Source organism: Apteryx mantelli, chromosome 3 (assembly GCF_036417845.1).
Source record: "Apteryx mantelli isolate bAptMan1 chromosome 3, bAptMan1.hap1, whole genome shotgun sequence".
Classification (NCBI taxonomy): Eukaryota; Metazoa; Chordata; class Aves; order Apterygiformes; family Apterygidae; genus Apteryx; species Apteryx mantelli.
Window position 1 is genome coordinate 1,240,285 of NC_089980.1, and position 17,545 is coordinate 1,257,829.

General features: G+C 54.0%; 1 protein-coding gene and 1 long non-coding RNA gene across 3 annotated transcripts; one reads left to right on the top strand and one right to left on the bottom strand.

The window, feature by feature from the left end:
* Nucleotides 1-1,968: 1,968 nt before the first annotated feature.
* Nucleotides 1,969-9,250, bottom strand: LOC136991648 (uncharacterized). The gene is made up of 3 exons (XR_010883855.1): nt 9,165-9,250; nt 4,574-4,891; nt 1,969-3,464 (listed from the first exon to the last, which is right to left on the bottom strand). It is a non-coding gene; the product is annotated as an uncharacterized lncRNA (long non-coding RNA).
* A 25-nt stretch (nt 9,251-9,275) lies between these two features.
* FOXA2 (forkhead box A2) lies at nt 9,276-12,547 on the top strand. Of its 2 annotated transcripts, XM_067294640.1 has the most exons (3): nt 9,276-9,354; nt 10,078-10,147; nt 10,974-12,547. In XM_067294640.1, the coding sequence occupies exons 2-3, from the start codon at nt 10,079-10,081 to the stop codon at nt 12,237-12,239; spliced, it is 1,335 nt and encodes a 444-aa protein (XP_067150741.1). In that variant the 5' UTR covers nt 9,276-9,354; nt 10,078; the 3' UTR covers nt 12,240-12,547. The 2 variants fall into 2 exon arrangements, with proteins under 2 accessions (XP_067150741.1, XP_067150739.1); XM_067294638.1 differs by lacking the exon at nt 9,276-9,354 and having other exon boundaries at nt 10,061-10,147.
* The last annotated feature ends 4,998 nt before the right edge of the window (nt 12,548-17,545 follow it).

Sequence of the window (17,545 nt, forward strand, 5' to 3'; positions counted from 1 at the left end):
AAATGCTGAAGTCTGTCAAGTGTTAATATCAGGTAGCATAAAAAAAGCCCAACTTCACTAATTTCCATTGCCTGTCCACTGTATGTACAAGCATCCATCAGAAAACTCCAGACCCTGAGGAAGTCGGTGAGAGGCCCCATTGTCAGTGAAGCTTCATAACTAACAGAAACGGTTGCTTGAACTGACCAAATTGTCCTTCTGAATTATTTGCCCTCATCAGATTGTGAGCCTTATTGAATTAAATGGTCATTTCCTGTTTTCTCTTTCAAGATTCAATAGCCTAAGTCTTAATTAGCTCATCAAACCTCTGTGCATTTTTATAAAATACATATATTCAAGAGATTCAGACATCAAGAGATGTCAGATTCTTTTTTTCTCCTTTGTACAGTACAGTACAATTAATTTGGAGATTGATTCTTCTCTAAAAGGTGATCTATAACCACAGTAAGATTTTGTGTCGTGTGGTTTTCTCTCAGTGGTTTTCAATGAAATTTGCTCAAGTTAACAAGAAAAAGATCTTTCTGATTCCTGTCAAGTCAACCTGGACTTCAGAACTGAGGCTGGTTACACACAATTCCTGGCCAAAAGAGATCAAATTCTGCTCCTGCAGTCCTGGCTTCCCCACTTCGACGGCATCAGGTGATGAGCAGCGTCTGTATTGCCAGTGACACATCCAAAAAAAAAAAAAATCTAGGAAGGTTTTTACATCTCAGGTTAAATTTGCTAATCTCCATAATTAAAAAAAAAAAAAAAACTACTTTGCACAGTGAACTAAGAGACAGAATCATTGAGAAACAATATATATGACCTAACTATTCATACATCGCTTCCTGTGAAAGACGGTAAACAGATTTCTGCCCACCTCAGCGATAAATTAGCGAAAGTGGCAGGGACTGCAGTTGTGGAGTAACTTTGCACAGTTCATTTCAACATCCACGCACCATTCTGGATTACAGTTTCACAGATGTAAAAACTGCTGCAGAAGTGAATGCCTCCAGTAAAGATCTAGTAGCTATTGTATCTGTTTTCCAGAAGCATCCGCAAGGATCTAGAAAAGACAGCTGGTTTAGAGACAAAAACATTGAACTAGCACGCATGCTTCAGAAAAGTGCTTGGGTGAAATCTTGGCCTTGACAAAACAAAACTCCTATGGATTTCTAAAAGATCACGGTGTACACGATTCCCTGTGTCTTGGGTATACCTGATATGTAAGGGATGGCAAGATGTGACTTCAGAAATTATGCCCAATTCATGTGCATATCTACTGGAATCAAATCTTTCCAAAAAAACCAACTGCTCTTTGCATTTTTCCCAAGAATATGGCTGATCTTTGAGGAAACACTGTATATAACTTCACACGGGCGATGCGCATCTGCAAAAGACATCCGGGTGGGTAAAAAGCAAATGATAGCAAGAATAACAAAGCCAACCGCGTGGGAGTTCCTGCGGCTGACTTCCTTGATTCCCTTCATGAAACCCAGCAGAGGACCAGAGTCTTCTGCTGCCTCATGGACAAGTTCATCAGATGGCTGAGAGTATCATCTGGAGTGTATCCATACAGATGTTATCTGATTCCTGATGTAGGAGAGCTCAGAAGAACGGGGAATCTCTAAAGAGGTAAGTATCAGCAGAATCATAATCCTGGGCACCTTCGTAGTCCAACAGTCTAAATAAATCTATAGGAAGCCTGGGGGCAATTTAGGAGAATGTAGGATGCATGTGTCTAGAGATGTTCAGTGACCCTGATGTGACCACCAGGTCCTGACCCTGGGACCAGCAGGTATAATTCCAGTATTAAAAAGATTAGATACCCTTGGACTCTCGATAAGATATTGATATTACAAAAAATTTACATATTCCTGACTCTTCCTTTATTAGACTTGTTAAAGCCTCGGAAAATATTTTTGTGAATTAAGAAGCCCCATTAAATGTTGAATCTAATTAGGAGAGACTTGGCTGTAGAGTTCTTCAAATAGTTAAGCAAATATTATACAGGGTAATTGTACTAATTCCCTGGAGGTGCCATAGCTGACAGACTTTTTTTATTGTGTAGATAACTCAACAGATATGTGAAGAATTCTCCCCACCACAGAATGACACTTATTGAAACAGTTCCCATCTGCATCTCTGAATGACCAAAGAATATTGTTTCCTGACATGCCCAGTAGAAATTACATTGCATTTCAGAAGCTTTCAAAGCATCTTCAGAAACAGGATCCTGAAATACTTTCATGAAACAATATCGAACACTGTCCTGTGATTACAACTTTGGACTGCCATGCCGGAGATGCGGTCTTTTTTCGGCTTTGCCACAAGACTAGCCAGAGGACTTTGGTGAAGACACTCACACTCGCTTTAGCATATTTCTCCATTTCAGAAGTGTGGGTAATAATAATTCCATCATCTGTTTTGCTTGTTTGGTGTGAACACCCTTGGGACGCTCCTTGGGACACTACTAGTCCAACAGAGCCACTTGACCTTACCAAGAGCTACTTCCAAGGATCCTAATGCAAAAAAACCTATGAATAATAATAATAATAAAAAGACAGTGAATACTGCAGACGCCACCTCTCACAGCGGCAATCACAGCTCCCTTTGCTCCGTCCCAGCTCCACCCCTAACGCTTCCCTTTCCCAGGCTGAAACCAAACTGTTCCTTCCCCCAGGTGCTGCAAAATTCAGTGCAGCCTCCTTCTCCAGTACCTCAGTACATTGATTTATCCATAATTTTAATGCCTTATCAGCATACGGCCTCAATAAAAGCTGGCAATAATTGCTGTCATGCTGTACAAGCATACAAGGATGTCTCCGTTCCTGCCTGTCTGGCCAGCGAGTTGTCTTTTGCCTCTAACAAGATCTGCAGCAGTGTGGACTCCCTTTCCTTGCTATTATTAAAATGCCTCTCTTCTCCAGGGCAAAGACTGCATTTCTATCTCACAGGACAGTCAGTTCCTCGATTAAAAAAAAAAAAAAAAAACCCAACACATTTATTTTGAAGCAAGAGTGCAATTGGGAGAGTTCATTATGTTGGATTAATTATGATAGTTATCCGTAGAGGGGAGATAATTACTCTGCTTGTTGCTGAGAATAAGGTAAGGGTTTCTTTCTTTTTTTTTTATCTCATTACACCAGTCATCCTGGTTTTGCAGTGTCAGTGGCACAGTGGAAGGTAGATGCAAGCACATGGATTTCGCTCTTTTCCACCCAAGCAACACTGAGTTTACGTGCTCACTCTTCTGCTTTCCACCGAACCGTGGCTGTGAGTCCCAGGCTTCAGCCTGGCCTCAGCAGCCAAGAGCATGTGCTCTCGCTCCTTTTCTCTTACACGCACGTGAGTTTGCTTTGAAAGGAGTGAGGTGGAGGTGTCTGCTGTCCTCTCTGCTGGCAACCGGCAAGCGATGGAGATTGCCTCGAACCGTGCCAAGTGCTTCCAAAACGTTGCTCCAGTCGCTGCCCTTCTACCCCCTGAAAAGGAAGAGGTGGCTCTTTGAGTCGTGACTTCTAATGCAAATAAAAATGTAATTTAAAAATCAAATTTAAAATAAATATTAGTTAAATATTAAAGAGGAGAAATAATTTTTAAATAGTCTATGTATTTCTCAATAACCCAGCCAGGTATGTTTAAAGAAGACACCACAGAAAATTTTCACTTTTTGTTATCTTTGATATTTTTAAGAATGTTTCTTATAAGACAAGCATATATATATATATATATATTTACTGCTTCTTTTTCCTCTCTGAAGAGATATTAATGTTAATAGGTTTCCTCAGAGTAGTGGTGTGGAAGGCTCCCCTTGGGAAATAAGTGAGAAGGAGGTGGAAGCTATAGAGCCTGGTCTGCCTAAAGAAGCAAAGATCCCCCTTTGCTGACTTACGTGTTAGTCCCCACATAACCACAAACACCATTTCTAGCCACGTTCAAACAAGCCGCCGTTCTTGTATGACCACTTGTACGCGCGCAAACGATTGCATATCTCAAAAAGTGCATGTCCTTGTTTCACCAAGCCTATAGATGAGCACAAGGATATGGCTGCTACAGACTTTTAGGTCACTCAACACCGTATTCCCTGAGATGCGTATGTGAAAATGCTACGTACATGCAGACTGGGAAAAACACCCCAATTCCCTGCAAAACCAGTTCCGCATATGGTGATGAAGATTACATCAACTGGATGAAGCTGGAAATTAGACCAGCTAGGGACTTAAGAGACTGCAGGTGACCAGGTCTTCCATTATGTTCCAATATATCTTTTAACCTCTGTTTCAAAGGAGCACTTCAAATAAAACTTTCTCACTCAGCCGCTGGCTAGGATCTGCACATCTCCTGGCAATAAAAGCCAACACAGAATCCTTCGCAGGTGTAAACAGGGGGGGCGAGGGCCCTGGCGGCATGGTCTGACGGGTGCCTGTTAGCAGGAGAGACATCCAGGCAGGTGAAGAAATCCATGGTTGAGTATATTCAGAGCGACCTCCTCTGACCTGCAAACACCTCAGTTTCCAATGACTCACGGAAACCAGAGACGCTTCCTCTCTCTGCGCTCAGCTCTTTTGCTTAATACGGAATAAAATCTCACCTCTGTGGGTGTAAGTCTGGAGGTGTTGCTCCATATGTAATCCCGATACCCATTTTCCATACAGTAATAATCCTGATTCAACCCTCTGGAGAGGCTCATTTTGGGCTTGGGCATCACTGGTGCCTCCTTTCAGCCAGCAAAGAGGGGTTTTGAAGATGCTGTCCTCAGATGTGAGGTCAAATTCTCCCACCAGGAAGAATTTCACCCCACATCCTTTAGAGTCAGGAAGGGTGAAGCCAAAGATTTCTTTGCACCGTAAAGTTGCTTTCCGTTTCATGCACACTCCAGAAAGCAGAGAGGGATGAGTCACTCGTGGAGCTGGAATACAATAGAAATAGAGATTAAAATAGATACATATCTATCTATAATTGTTTTCGTTATGTTTTACATAGCCAAGGTGTACTTTACAGCAGGTATCAACCTGATGGGGTCAAAAGTCTACAAGAGCAAAGCTGAACACTAAAGCTCACTGAAGTTCATGGGAAAGTCTGCATTAACTTCATCCGGCTTTGCAGCCAGAAATGGGGAAGGAAGCTTCCTTTCTTTAGAACATCATGTCTAATTTCCTGCTGAAACAACGGGGGACTAACGCTGGTGGATTTGCCCAATTTCCCTATCAGGGGACTTGCATGAAGGTACAGAGGGCTCCCACGATGAGCATTTACGTGTCATTCCGGGGGGCTGCGAGGGAGAACATCTCCCACATTTTTCCCTATTTTTTTTCTCCAAATGATAGGGATGCTTTGAGACAGAGTGAGTTCAAGTCTTGGCTGTTCTTCTGACAGGGAGAACCATGACCCTTTTTCCAAATGTTTCCCAATAGCCAGGGAGGAAGTAGAAGCACGGTACGGTTGACAAGTCTCTGGAACCGTTTACAGAATGAGTATTACGGCTCTTCCACTTTCCAGGTGACTCTCTGGCACTGCATCCATCATATCTGTTGATGTGGACCTCAGCGACCCTCTGTGCAAAGCAGGGAAAAGAAAACAGAGATTAACAGTCAGAAGTCCCCTGGGCTGCTGAAAGAGGAGCTTCCATAAGGAGAAAAAAAGCCTCAGAAAGTTCCTGGTGCATTTTGTTTCCACTCAACACACTTAGTAGATCCTTTCTCTGGTCTGGAGTGATTCCACTTTGCAGAATGTGCAGCGTGAGGACCTACCAGGATCTGCTTGCTCCTCCCTTCAAAGCACCGGTTGCTGATGCTCTTGGGATAAATTGGACCATGACTTTTAAGCAGACCTCCATGATGATCTGAAGGGAGTGCAGGACACGGGCCATGACGGCTCTTGAAATTGCCAGCTGCAACCGAGTAACGAATCACAAAGCCTCGGCAGAGAGAGAAGGATCTTTAGGACAGAAAAAGTAGTCTTCTTCTGAATTTGTGATTTACATGTATGACCAGGTTTAGTGGACCAGGCTGCTGCTAATGCTGAGTGAGGGGGAAACAGGAGGGCTTATGAGAGCCTCTCCAAATCTCACACACTGCACTGAAAGGTCATTCGTGTCGCAGGCAGCTTCTTTTGATTATAAAGGATTCAGGACCAAGTAAGTGGTCTTTAACACGAGGCAGGATGAGAGAGACTTGGATAGTGGGAAAGTCAGGGAAGGTGCTTCACGGGGCTGTAATAACCCAAGAATGATAAGACCAAGAATGAAAAGCTAGATTTAGGTGGCAGGACTGGAGCAACAACACTGGGAACATCTACTGTAGCCCAGGAGTGGCCTGAAGTTAGAATATCTTAGGCAGAAATCAGAATGAACAGGACTCTGGTGAAAGCAATCCCCCTTCGCCACTTTGCAAAATGTCCCTGCATGGGAGGGTGACTAGAAGTAGAAAAAAATCATCTTTTGTGGCAGAAAAACGCAAAGCCCTGCTAATCAGAAGGGAAACCACACTTAATACAAAGCAGTGGTGAGTGCGAGACTTGGACTCTCAGCTCCCGAGCCTGCAAAGCTTTATATGTGCATTTGCCTCCTGTGACTGTTCCTGTTGAGGTGACAGACTGGCTTAGAGCATGTTAACATCTGTGCCTTTGCAGGGTCAAGGCCTGAAGGTGGGTGAGTTTATTGGCAGTGGGAAATTCTCCGCATGGCCTCTCTCCTCTTCCCGCGGAATTCAATGGGAATTTCACTATTAAATCCAATGGCGTTGAAAAATGCAGGCTCACATCCCGCACTTTGTACTCACAGGGCAAAAAATGATGCTAAAACTAACCACAGGTTACCCGAAATGACTGAAGTTAACTGCAAACGGGAAGCTGACTGGATAGGATCTTTGAACTAATGATGTTAGTAGTATCCAGAAGACACTTTGCTAATTTTACTGAGTTCTCCCTTTCTAAGTCTTTTCACTCTGCTCTGGGATATTCCAAAGGAACAAAAAGCCCCGTTAAAATGCATAGGATTTGAGACGATAGTCTCTGTACGCTGATCCATCCAGAAGGTAGAGGCTTAGGCACTGGTTCACACCTACTGTTAGGCATAAAGCTAAGGTGCCTAAATTAGGAATAAAATCAGCTTGGGCTCCCTCCACAGCCAGGGAGACAAGGACAACTGGAGAGAAATTCAGAGCTTAGGGATGGGGAGGGGTGTAAGAAAGACTACACGAAGTCAGATGAATCTAGCCGAGGACCTTGTTTCAGACACAGCAGGTGATTAATGGATGGAAGTAAGGCACGGGGCACATACGGAGTATTCCTTCCCCGGGAAAAACCCTTCTCTCTTCTGGAGATGAGTGGAGAAGGCATTCCCTGGGACATTGTGACTAAGAGACCTGCCCTGCACCAGTTCACCTACGCCCTTTCTGAACCCGCTTACTCCTCTGGCCTCCAGAAGGTCCTGCAGCAACGTGCCAAACCGTGTAGCTGTGCTGTACGAAAAGAAAGGGGAAAAAAAGGAGAAGCAAACCCAATCCTTCGGTCACCGTCGTGTTGTCTCAGTGTACCAGGGAGCCTCAACAGCCGGGTCCGGCCTCTTCGCGCCCACGAACGGGTGCACAGGCCTCTGCGAGGGGCGCGGTAGGTGCCGAGCTGAAAGGCTTTAAAAAACCCCCATGAGAAGGCTTGCACGCCTGCGGGGAGGAAGGAGGGGCCGAAGGCCACCCAGGGAGATGCAGACAAACCTCCCCCCCCCTCGGCGAGGAGGCTGCGACAGGATTTCTCCGGACCTCGTAAACGAAAGGCAGCAGTTGCAGGTGCCCTTCGGAAAGGTCCAAGGCAGCCCCCCCCCCCCAGCAGAAGGGGGTCGCGGCACCTTCCCGGAGGGCTTTGGGGATGTGCCCTCCTCCTCCCCACCCCGAAGCCCTCCAAAATTGGGGACAGCAAGCGACAGGGGGCGCGCCGCCACCATTTTTAACTGCAGGGCACAAGGGACAGTCCCTTCCCAGCCCCGGGGACACCCGGGCGGCAGCAGCACTTTTGGGTGCAAAGCGCTATTTCCTCGTTGTCTCAGCGTCTTCCCAGGCGAGTCCCTCGATGGGCAGCGGCGCATCCTTGGGCTGCATCCTTAGTCTTTAGCCAAAAAACAGCCAGCTGAGCCCCCTTCCTCCCCCCCTCCCCCAGGGTAAGGGCAGAAAAGGTTTGTGGTGACAGCAGGCGGCTCTGCCAGGTAGCTGGCCTGAGTATCGCGGTAGCTATCGCGATAACAGCACGCCCTCCCCCGAGCTGATGTATTTTTTTTTTTTCGTTTGGAAGAGGCTCCTGAAGGCGCCGGAGCCTTGGGAAAAGTCTTTTTAAAGACTTCCTCCTAGGCTGGGTTTCCCTGGGTTAGATGAAATCCTGTTCTCTGCTGGGTTTGTATTAGTATTTAGAAACTACTGCTAACCTTCGCTGATCGATGCATTTTTCCGTTCGGGAGGAAAAAAAAAAATTAAAAGCAGGCCGATGATTTATATTTTCCCATGTGTTTTGAAGATAGGTAAAGCTAGATACGGAAATGGAAATATGAAGCAGATTGTGTTTAAGGCGACAATTTACAGGAGAAACCAAGGCAGCAACAGCCTCATGTCGCGTGTTAAGAGTCTTTCGGGCAGGCAGATTCACACTTTGCACTGACAGCCGCAGGATGCTGCTGGAGGAGGAATCGCCCCGGGTCTGGGAGGTGTTTGGCCACCAGACGGTGGTTTTTTTCCCCTCTTTCCTCGGTTTCCTCTTTCCCAGGGAAGGATCCGCTCAGTCTCTGCTGGACCATCGCGCTAAATCATTCTGCGCTTGGCGGACGCCGCCAGGAGCAAACGTGCCCGGCAGCGCGGAGGGAGGGAAGGAGGGAGGGAGGGAGGGAGGGAAGGAGGGAGGGAGGCGCTGGCGGCCGCAAGGAGCCGGGAGCCGAGCGGCTTTGGAGCCGGGCTGGGGTTTTGCAGCCATCGCCCGCCCCTCCTTCCCCCCCGCGGCTCCTGGGGAGCGGAGGGACCCGCCGGGACGGCGCTGCCCCCGGCACCGGGACCCCTGCACGGCCCGGGGGGGGGGGCTGCGCGGGGGGCTGCGCGGGGGCGCGGGACGGCTCCTTGCCCGCTGCGCGCTGCGCTGCGCCGCCCCCCCCCCCCGCCCGCCCCTGCCCTCGCTGTTTGTTTTAGTTACGAAATTGTTGTAGGTACCTGAGCCAGCGGCCTCGGGACGCGCGGGCTGCGCGGCGCGGAGAGGCGCGGAGCGGAGCCGAAGCGGCGGCTCCCGGCGCGGCGATGGGGCAGAGCCCGGGCGCCGCCGCGGCCTGAGCCGTCGGGGCGCGGAGCCGCCGGGCCCGGGCGCCTCCTCCGAGCGGCGGCGGCGGCGGCCGGGGAGCGAGAGGTGCGTGGGGCGGGCGGGAGGCCGGGCTGGGGCGGCGGCGGCGGCGGCGCGGGGGCACCGGGAAAGGCTCCCGTCGGGGCTGCCGGGGGCGGCGGCTGGACGGCGGCTCCCGCAGGACGCCCCTGCGAAGCGGGCAGAAACGCGGGTGCCGGGGCGGTTGTGGGGAGGGGTGTGTGTGTGTGTGGGGGGGGGGTCGGGCGCTGCGCCGGGGGTGCCGGCGGGCCCCCACGGGCGCGGCGGCGGGGCGCGGAGAGGGGCGCGGGGGGCCGCGGAGCAGCCTCTCCCGCCTAGGTGTGAGCTGATTATTCAAATGGGCAGCCGAGGACCTGGGGATTGGAGGCTCGCCCGGCCGCTCCGTGCTATATCACTCGGGCACCCACGTCACTGCAGCACTTGTCCTCCTCTTCCTCCTCCTCCTCTTCTTCCTCCCTCCTCCCTCCTCCTCCTCCGGCTCCTCCATCGCCTCCGGGCGACTCTTCGCCGCGAAGCGCTGAGAAAACCCACCCAAGGAGCAGCAGGGAAAAAACCCCAGCCCCGGAGCAGCTCGGTCCCCCCCTCCCTTCCTCCCTCCCTCCTCTTCCTCCTCCTCCAGAGGCTCAGACAGAGGGAGTGCAACAGAGGGGAGGGAGGGCTGGGGACTTTTTTTTTTTTTTTTTTGGGTTGCTCTCTGTCGTCGTTTGTTGTGGCTGTTAAATTTTAAACTGCCATGCACTCCACTTCCAGTATGCTGGGAGCGGTGAAAATGGAAGGCCACGAGCACACGGACTGGAGCAACTACTACGGGGAGCCCGAGGTAAGGAGAAAGCCGGCGCCCGCCTCCCCGCCGCGGCCCGGCCCGCTCCGCTCCCGCGGCGCGTCCCGCCGCTGCTGCCCTTCCCAGCGCCGCCGTAACGTTAACTTTGCCCCCAAATCCTGCCCGGAGGAAGCTCCGGATCCTCCTGCCGCCGCCTCCCGCGATCCGGGCAGCGCTGCGCTCGGCGCCGGGCAGCGGGCGCCGCCGCCGCGGGAGGGGGGGGGGGGGGACCGGGGGGGGGCCGGGGTAGGAGGCAAAGCGTCGCGGCGGCAAAGGCGGTGGTGGCGGGGCGGGGGGGGGGGTATTTTGGGAGGGTGTGTCGTGTGTACCCCCCCCGCCCCCCCCCCACCGGCGAGGCGAGCAGGAGGCAAAAGTTAGCGCGTTCAGCGCCGCGTTTCGCCGTTTTCCTCTTCCTCCCTTCCCTCCTCTCCGCGCCGCCGGGTGTTTTTCTCGCTTCGGGCAGGGATGTCCCTTCCTCTTCCCTCCAACTCCGAGGCTCGTTTCCAGGCACGGATCTATCGATCTTGTTGCGATCTCGTTTTGTTTGGGTTTTTGCTGTTTGGTTTTTTTTTGGTTGTTGTTTTTTTAATAATTTTTTCATTAACGAGCATTTCAACAGGCAGCAGCTTTAACCCTTCCCGCCCTGCGGGACAAGGTGCTCCGGGGCTGCAAGAGCTCGTTTGCAAGCGGCGGTCCCGGTTGGGGCAGGGGGGTCTCCTCGTACCGTTTTTGCGCTCGGGGGGCTGCCGTCGCCCCCGGCGGGGTTAGCGATCTGCCTCTTCCCCTTCCCCCCCCAAATCTCCCTCTCTCTCGTTTGCCCTTGCAGAGCTACTCCTCGGTGAGCAACATGAACGCGGGGCTGGGCATGAACAGCATGAACACGTACATGACCATGTCGGCCATGAGCACCACGGCCAACATGACGGCTGCCACCTCCATGAACATGTCCTACGCCAACACGGGCATGAGCCCCTCGCTCACCGGCATGTCGCCGGGCACGGGCGCCATGCCTGGCATGGGCTCGGCCGGTGTGGCAGGAATGGGCGCCCACCTGAGCCCCAGCATGAGCCCCATGGGGGGCCAAGCCGGCTCCATGAACGCCCTGGCTCCCTACACCAACATGAACTCTATGAGCCCCATCTACGGGCAGTCCAACCTCAACCGCTCTCGGGACCCCAAGACCTACCGGCGGAGCTACACGCACGCCAAGCCGCCCTACTCCTACATCTCCCTCATCACCATGGCCATCCAGCAGTCACCCAACAAAATGCTGACGCTGAGCGAGATCTACCAGTGGATCATGGACCTCTTCCCCTTCTACCGTCAGAACCAGCAACGCTGGCAGAACAGCATCCGCCACTCGCTCTCCTTCAACGACTGCTTCCTCAAGGTGCCCCGCTCCCCAGACAAGCCAGGCAAAGGCTCCTTCTGGACACTGCACCCTGACTCGGGCAACATGTTTGAGAACGGCTGCTACCTGCGCCGCCAGAAGCGCTTCAAGTGTGAGAAGCAGCTGGCCGCCAAGGACAGCGGTGGGGCAAGCGGCGGGGCAGGCGGCGGGGGCAAGAAGGGGCCCGGGCAGCCCCCCAGCCAGCCCCTGGGGGAAGGCAGTTCCTCGGGCGGCTCTGAGGGCTCAGCCGGCGCCGAGTCCCCTGCCAGCAGCTCGCCATGCCAGGACCACAAGCGTGCCCTGGCCGACCTGAAGGGCACGACGGGGCTGAGCCCTGGGGAGCCGGCAGCAGCCTCGCCAGGGCAGCACCTCCTGGCACCCCAGCACGCCGGCCTGCCCCACGATGCCCATCTCAAGCCCGAGCACCACTACGCCTTCAACCACCCCTTCTCCATCAACAACCTGATGTCCTCCTCCGAGCAGCAGCATCACCACCCTCACCACCACCACCACCATCACCACAAAATGGACCTCAAGGCCTACGAGCAGGTGATGCACTACTCGGGCTACGCCTCGCCCATGCCCGGCAGCCTGGCCATGGGGCCCGTAACGAACAAAAATGGCTTAGAGTCCTCCCCTTTAGCCGGAGAGACTTCTTATTACCAAGGTGTGTATTCCCGGCCCATCATGAACTCCTCCTAAAGGGGCAAGGGAACAACCTCCCCTCACAAGGGGAAGAAACCCACCCCACCCCAGCCCCTGCGCAGTCCCCTAGCAGAGGGATGGACTATGAACGCTGTTGAGCACGGTACATATACATATATATCTATCTATTTTTTTTTTTGTTGGCTCCAGATGTTTGCATCTGTTTGGGAAACAACTGATGTGTGTCTTGCAAGCATCTCGACCCACGCCAAGGGAAGGCGTGTTGGTCCCCGCTGGCCAAAAGCCACCCGTGTCCGGGGGGACCGTGATTCCCTTGGTTTACTTTGTGGGGTGGTTTGTTTTGGTGGGGAGGGATGGGTTGGGGGTGAGGGGACGGGGAGAGTTTTTTTTGGGGGGGGAGGTGGTTTTTTTTTCGTTGTTGTCGTTGCAGGGAGGTATAAATATATCTATTTTTTTGTGTGAAAGTGATGGGAAAAAAAAACCCAAACAAAACGAAACCCTACTTCAGTGTAAAACCCATGCTAGTTTTGAATTGGAGGACCAAAAGTCTTGTAATGTTGTAAAAAGGGGGAAAAAAGAGGGGGGTAAAAAAGAGAAAAACGACGAAAAATTAAAAAAAAAAAAAAGGCAGGATAGATTGTTGTAATTGAAACAAACGCTTGATGTTACCGGGAGAGTAAACTACTTGGATCTGATTAATTTATCGTTTCTGTATGCTTTATTTATGGCTTATAAATGTGTATTCTGGTAGCGAATAGCCAGATTTTCACAGAACTATATTAAAGTGTTCTTGGCCGTTTTTTTTTTTTTTTTTTTTTTTTAAAACCCACCCCTGCATCTCTTTTCCGCCGGGACTCGCCCCCTTTTTTCCCCCGGCGGCGGCGGCGGCGGCCGAGCCGTCGGGCCGGGATCCGCGGCGGCGGCGGCACGGAGCGCCCCGAGCCCCGGCGCCCCGCGGCCGCGCAGGGCCGCGCAGCGCCGCGCAGCGCCTTTCCGCGGCGGGGCCGTCCCGTCCCGTCCCGTCCCGTCCCGTCCCGCCCCGTCCCGTCCCGTCCCGTCCGCGCCGCTTGCTCCAGCCCCGGCGCCGCACCCGCGGGGCCCGATCCGTCTCCGCGCGGTGAGCGCAGCGAGCGGGCGGCCGGCAGAGGGGCTGCCCGACGGCGGGGGGGGGGGACGGGGGGGACGGCACGGGGCCGAGCACCCCCGAGGGGAGCCCGTCCCGCCGAGCCCCGCGGATCTACCCCGGCGTGGAGCAACGCGTCCCGCGGAGCCGGTTCCCCCCCCCCCCCGGGCCCGGCGCCGCGGGGAAGCGCTGCCCTGCGCGGTCACCGGCACTTTTCTGCAGCCGGTTTTATTCGGGTGCGGAAAACACGAGTGTCTCGTCGCCCTCCTCCCCCCCGGGGAGGCACAACCCGGGGGACCGGCTCGCCCCGGCCCGGGGGCTCCGCTCCGCGCTGCGGCTCCGCGGGCCCGTCCGCCGCCGCGGCCGGTGCGCGGTCCGCCCGCTGCCCCCAGGCACCGCGGGGGCTCCCCCTGCTTTTGCAAAGGTAGGGAGAACCGGGAGGGGGGGTGCGTGAGAAACCGGCGGCAGCGGGCGGCGGCGGCGGCGGCGGGGGGGCTTTTTCCCCTTTAAACATCTCCCGGCTGCTCTGAAGCCGACGCGCGCTCCGGCCTTGGGAGCAAAACGTTTCTTCCGCCCGATCAACACCCCTCCGGGCAGCCCGTCTGGCTTTATTTTTATTTATTTTTTTCTCCCCTCCCTGCCATGCATATTCTGCCCGTTTTCCCAACCACTTGTTGTTGTTCCCACGCGTTTAAGGGAGTAATAGATGTTGCTTTCCGAAATAACATTCAAATCCTTCTTAAAATTCCGCATTGTTCGCGCAAAGAGAAAAGGGGAGAAGGGAGGAGGAGGGAGGGGGGGGGAGGAGGGAGGAGGAGGAGAGGGAGGAAAAAAACTTCCAAAAACAAAACAAGGATCCAGCCAGAAATCTGTCCGTCTCTATACTGCAAGGACACACACGTTGTGAACCAAGGCATAAAATGTGTTTCATTAGCACATAAAAGGCTCCTGCGGGGCAGGAGAATGGGCGCAGGGAATGACACTGATTTGGAAACAATGCGCCGCGCCTGCGATGGTCTAACCTGCTGCGTTCTGCACCGCGCGGCCATTGTTAAACGGCAGTTTGGAACTACTTAAGCGTCTTCCACTCCGCTGAGCCCGGCAGATCAGATCTAGCTCTGGGCGAACACATAAAAAAGGGTGTCATTTGGATGCCGGCTCGAGAAGCACATCTTTTATTTTTATTTTTTTTTAAAACACCCCCCCCACACACACACCCCTTTTATTTTTCTTCCTGTGGCCTGGTTCACGCTGAAATCCAGCAATGGGGGGACTTGAGGGAAAGGGGAAGGGGGGAAAAAAAGAGGACCGCGCTACACATTTCTTTTTCTTTATACCCCCTTCCCCTTCTCGCTCCTTTGCCCCCCCCCTCCTCCGCAACCCACCCTCGCCCGCCCCCAGCCTTACTACAAGTGCATTCTGCTCCTGCCGGTTTAAGCAACCGTGATCTGTGAATAAACAAAGTCAGTAAACAAAAAAAGGGGGAAAATCTAGATCCAAATTCCAGGAGGGTAAACTTTCAACACCACGTCATACTTCAGCAAATTTACACAGATATTATATTGCGTCCCTTTCCTTCCCCCCCTCTCCTTTCGAGCCATTGTGGTTAACTGAATTTTATAAAGCTGATCGATATCTTGGTAAAATATTCATTTTTAAACTAGCGGGCAGTGAAATCTTTGCTTTGTGCTAAAGTCAACAGTAGCACAGTTTCAGCTCAAATAAATGCAGGGATGCTTCCAGTTCCCGCAGTCCTCGGGTCTTTCCAAGGCTGCCTTGTCTTCCAGCGAGCGGCACGGGCCGGCAGGTAGGTGATATCCATCACTATTTCTTGTTCTTGGTCTTTTTTTTTTTGTTAGATTCCAACCTTCGGCTTCCCTCTGATTCCTCCTTCCTCCTCCCGGGCTCGAATTAAAGCCACCGGGGCGAGCAGGGAGAGCAGACTGGCATTGCCGGGGAATTGGCTTGGGGCGGGGGGGGACGGACGGACGGACGGACAAGGGGACAGGTTTTGCTCCCGGCTCCTTCGGCCCCGGGTTTCTGCAGGCTGCAAAAGGACCGAGGAGCAGGGTGCCACCGCCGCGGCCCTGGGCAGCCCCCAGCCCGGCGGCACCTCGCTTGGCGGAAGAACCGTTTCATTAGGGAAGAGAGAAATCCCGAGGAATCTGTCTCTGGATGGGGCGGGGGGGAGGAGGAAAGGGCTGCTATTTTTTTTGGGGGGGGGGAGGGAGCAGCCCCTGCGGGAGCGGGGTACGCCGGGTCAAAGCTCCCTTTCTGGCCGTTTCAGCACCAGGGCTGCTTTCCGAGGCGACAAGTCGTTACGGCGCAGCCCGGAGGAGGGTGGAAGTGGGACCGCGATGCGTGGGGGTGACCCGACTGCCTTGTTCCTTGCCCCTCTGCTCCGAGCAGTGCCCTTTTTTCCCCCCCTTTTTCTCTTTTTTTTTCCTTTTTAATCCCCCCCCCCAACACGCCTTTTAATGCGCCCCTTGTTTCCCCCCGCTCCCGATCCCTCTCCTTGGCACCGGTGTCCCCTAAACCTGAACGTGCGGGAAAGGGGAGAACGAGGCCGGGGGCCTGCTCGGTGCTCGCCCGCAGGGAGGTCGCCCGGCTCCTCCGCGCCTCTGGCGAGGACACGGACACGGACACGAGTGGGGATGGCCCACGGGGGGGAGGGCAGGGAGCAGGACCCCCACGGATGCTCGGCGGCTGTAGGGCTCGGGGAGGGGAGATATCCCCGGGCCCGTGTGCCGGCTCCGGCTGGAGGCGAGGGCTGCTGTTTCACGGGTTGCTCGCAAAGACGGGGAAGGCGTTTTTTGGACGGGCCGGGGCCCGTGTGCGCGTGTGCGTGTGCGTGTGCGTGTGTGTGTGTGTCCGGCCCCGCGCCTGATGTGACAGGTTGCATCTCCCGAGCAAGAGCGGCTAATGGGCTCTCAATAATTCATAACTGCCCGGCCCGCTCGTAATGCAGCCCGGCGCCTTTGGCAATTACTCGTCATTAAACGCGTGTCTCCCGCGCGGGGAAGGGGGGGACTCGCGTGGGAAGCGCCGGGCCCGAGCCGCCCGCCCGGGGTGGGCTCGGCCGCAGCCGCTGCCTGCTGCGGGCGGCTCGGGAGAGATTTTTTTCCCTGCCAAACGCGCGGTTTCAGCGCCCCGCGTCTTCCACCGTCGCCGCAGCCCTCCGCGCCGCCGCTTTGGGAACGCAGCGGGCGACAGGGGCAAGGGCACGACCGCGGTGCCCGGGGGCGCCGGGCGGCTCCGTCCCCGCAGCGCCGGGGCCGCGGGGAGCAGCCAGCGCCTTCCCCCCCCCCCACTGCTCCCCTTCAGCGCCTTTCTGGCCGCGGTCCTGCGCGATTTTTGTGCCTTTCCGCAAAATGCGCCCTCCCCACCCGCAGACTCCCCGGCTTCTATTTCCTTGGTTTACAGCCGCTTGGGTCGCGCAATACGTTAGATTCCGTTTTAGTGGTTAATTCCCCCTACACACACCCTTTTTTTTTTCTTCTTTTTTTTTCCCCTGCCGAGGGAAGGGAGCCCGAGTTGCATCCGCTGGCGCTGAGCCGCCTCTGCAAAGCCTGCGGCGCTGGCGGCCGGGTCGGGTGCCCGGGTGCAGGGCATCCATAAACCGGCCGATCGGGGAAAAACCAGTCCGACCACGGAGCCGGGCGGCAGGGAGAAAAGCCCCGGCGCCTTTGGGGGCTGTAACTTGGGACACGGGGCATCCAGGGCTGGAGTCCCTGCGGGAGAGGCGCTGCCGCTGGCCGCGGAGGAAGGGGGGGAAAAAAAAAAAAAGCTAAATTTTATCTGGGCATTTTTTCTGGAGATCGGGATCGGCTCTTAGATCCCGACCGTCGCCGTAACCCGGAGGAGAAAAATGAACGAAAACGGATAAGCGCGTTGCAGCTCGTCCGTTTCTGGGAAGCCCGTTTAAGATGACGAACGGCTTTCGCTATTACCCCTGCCGATCCGCGGCTCCTCCCTTGCACTAGCCAGCGGATGAAATTAGAGAAAAGATATCCGTGCATGGAAATTGGCCTTTTTAGGATATGAAAAGCCAGTTTCATAGTGAGCTTCCTTATTCAGAGTTGTGATCTGGGGCCAAAAATCAGCTAGTTGTGTTCGCTAATATATTTTTTTTTTACTTCCCGTCCGGGGGGGAAAAAAGGCACCTCTTTAATTGTTCGGCCCCCTAATGACATGCAGAGATAGTCTCAAAAGACACCAG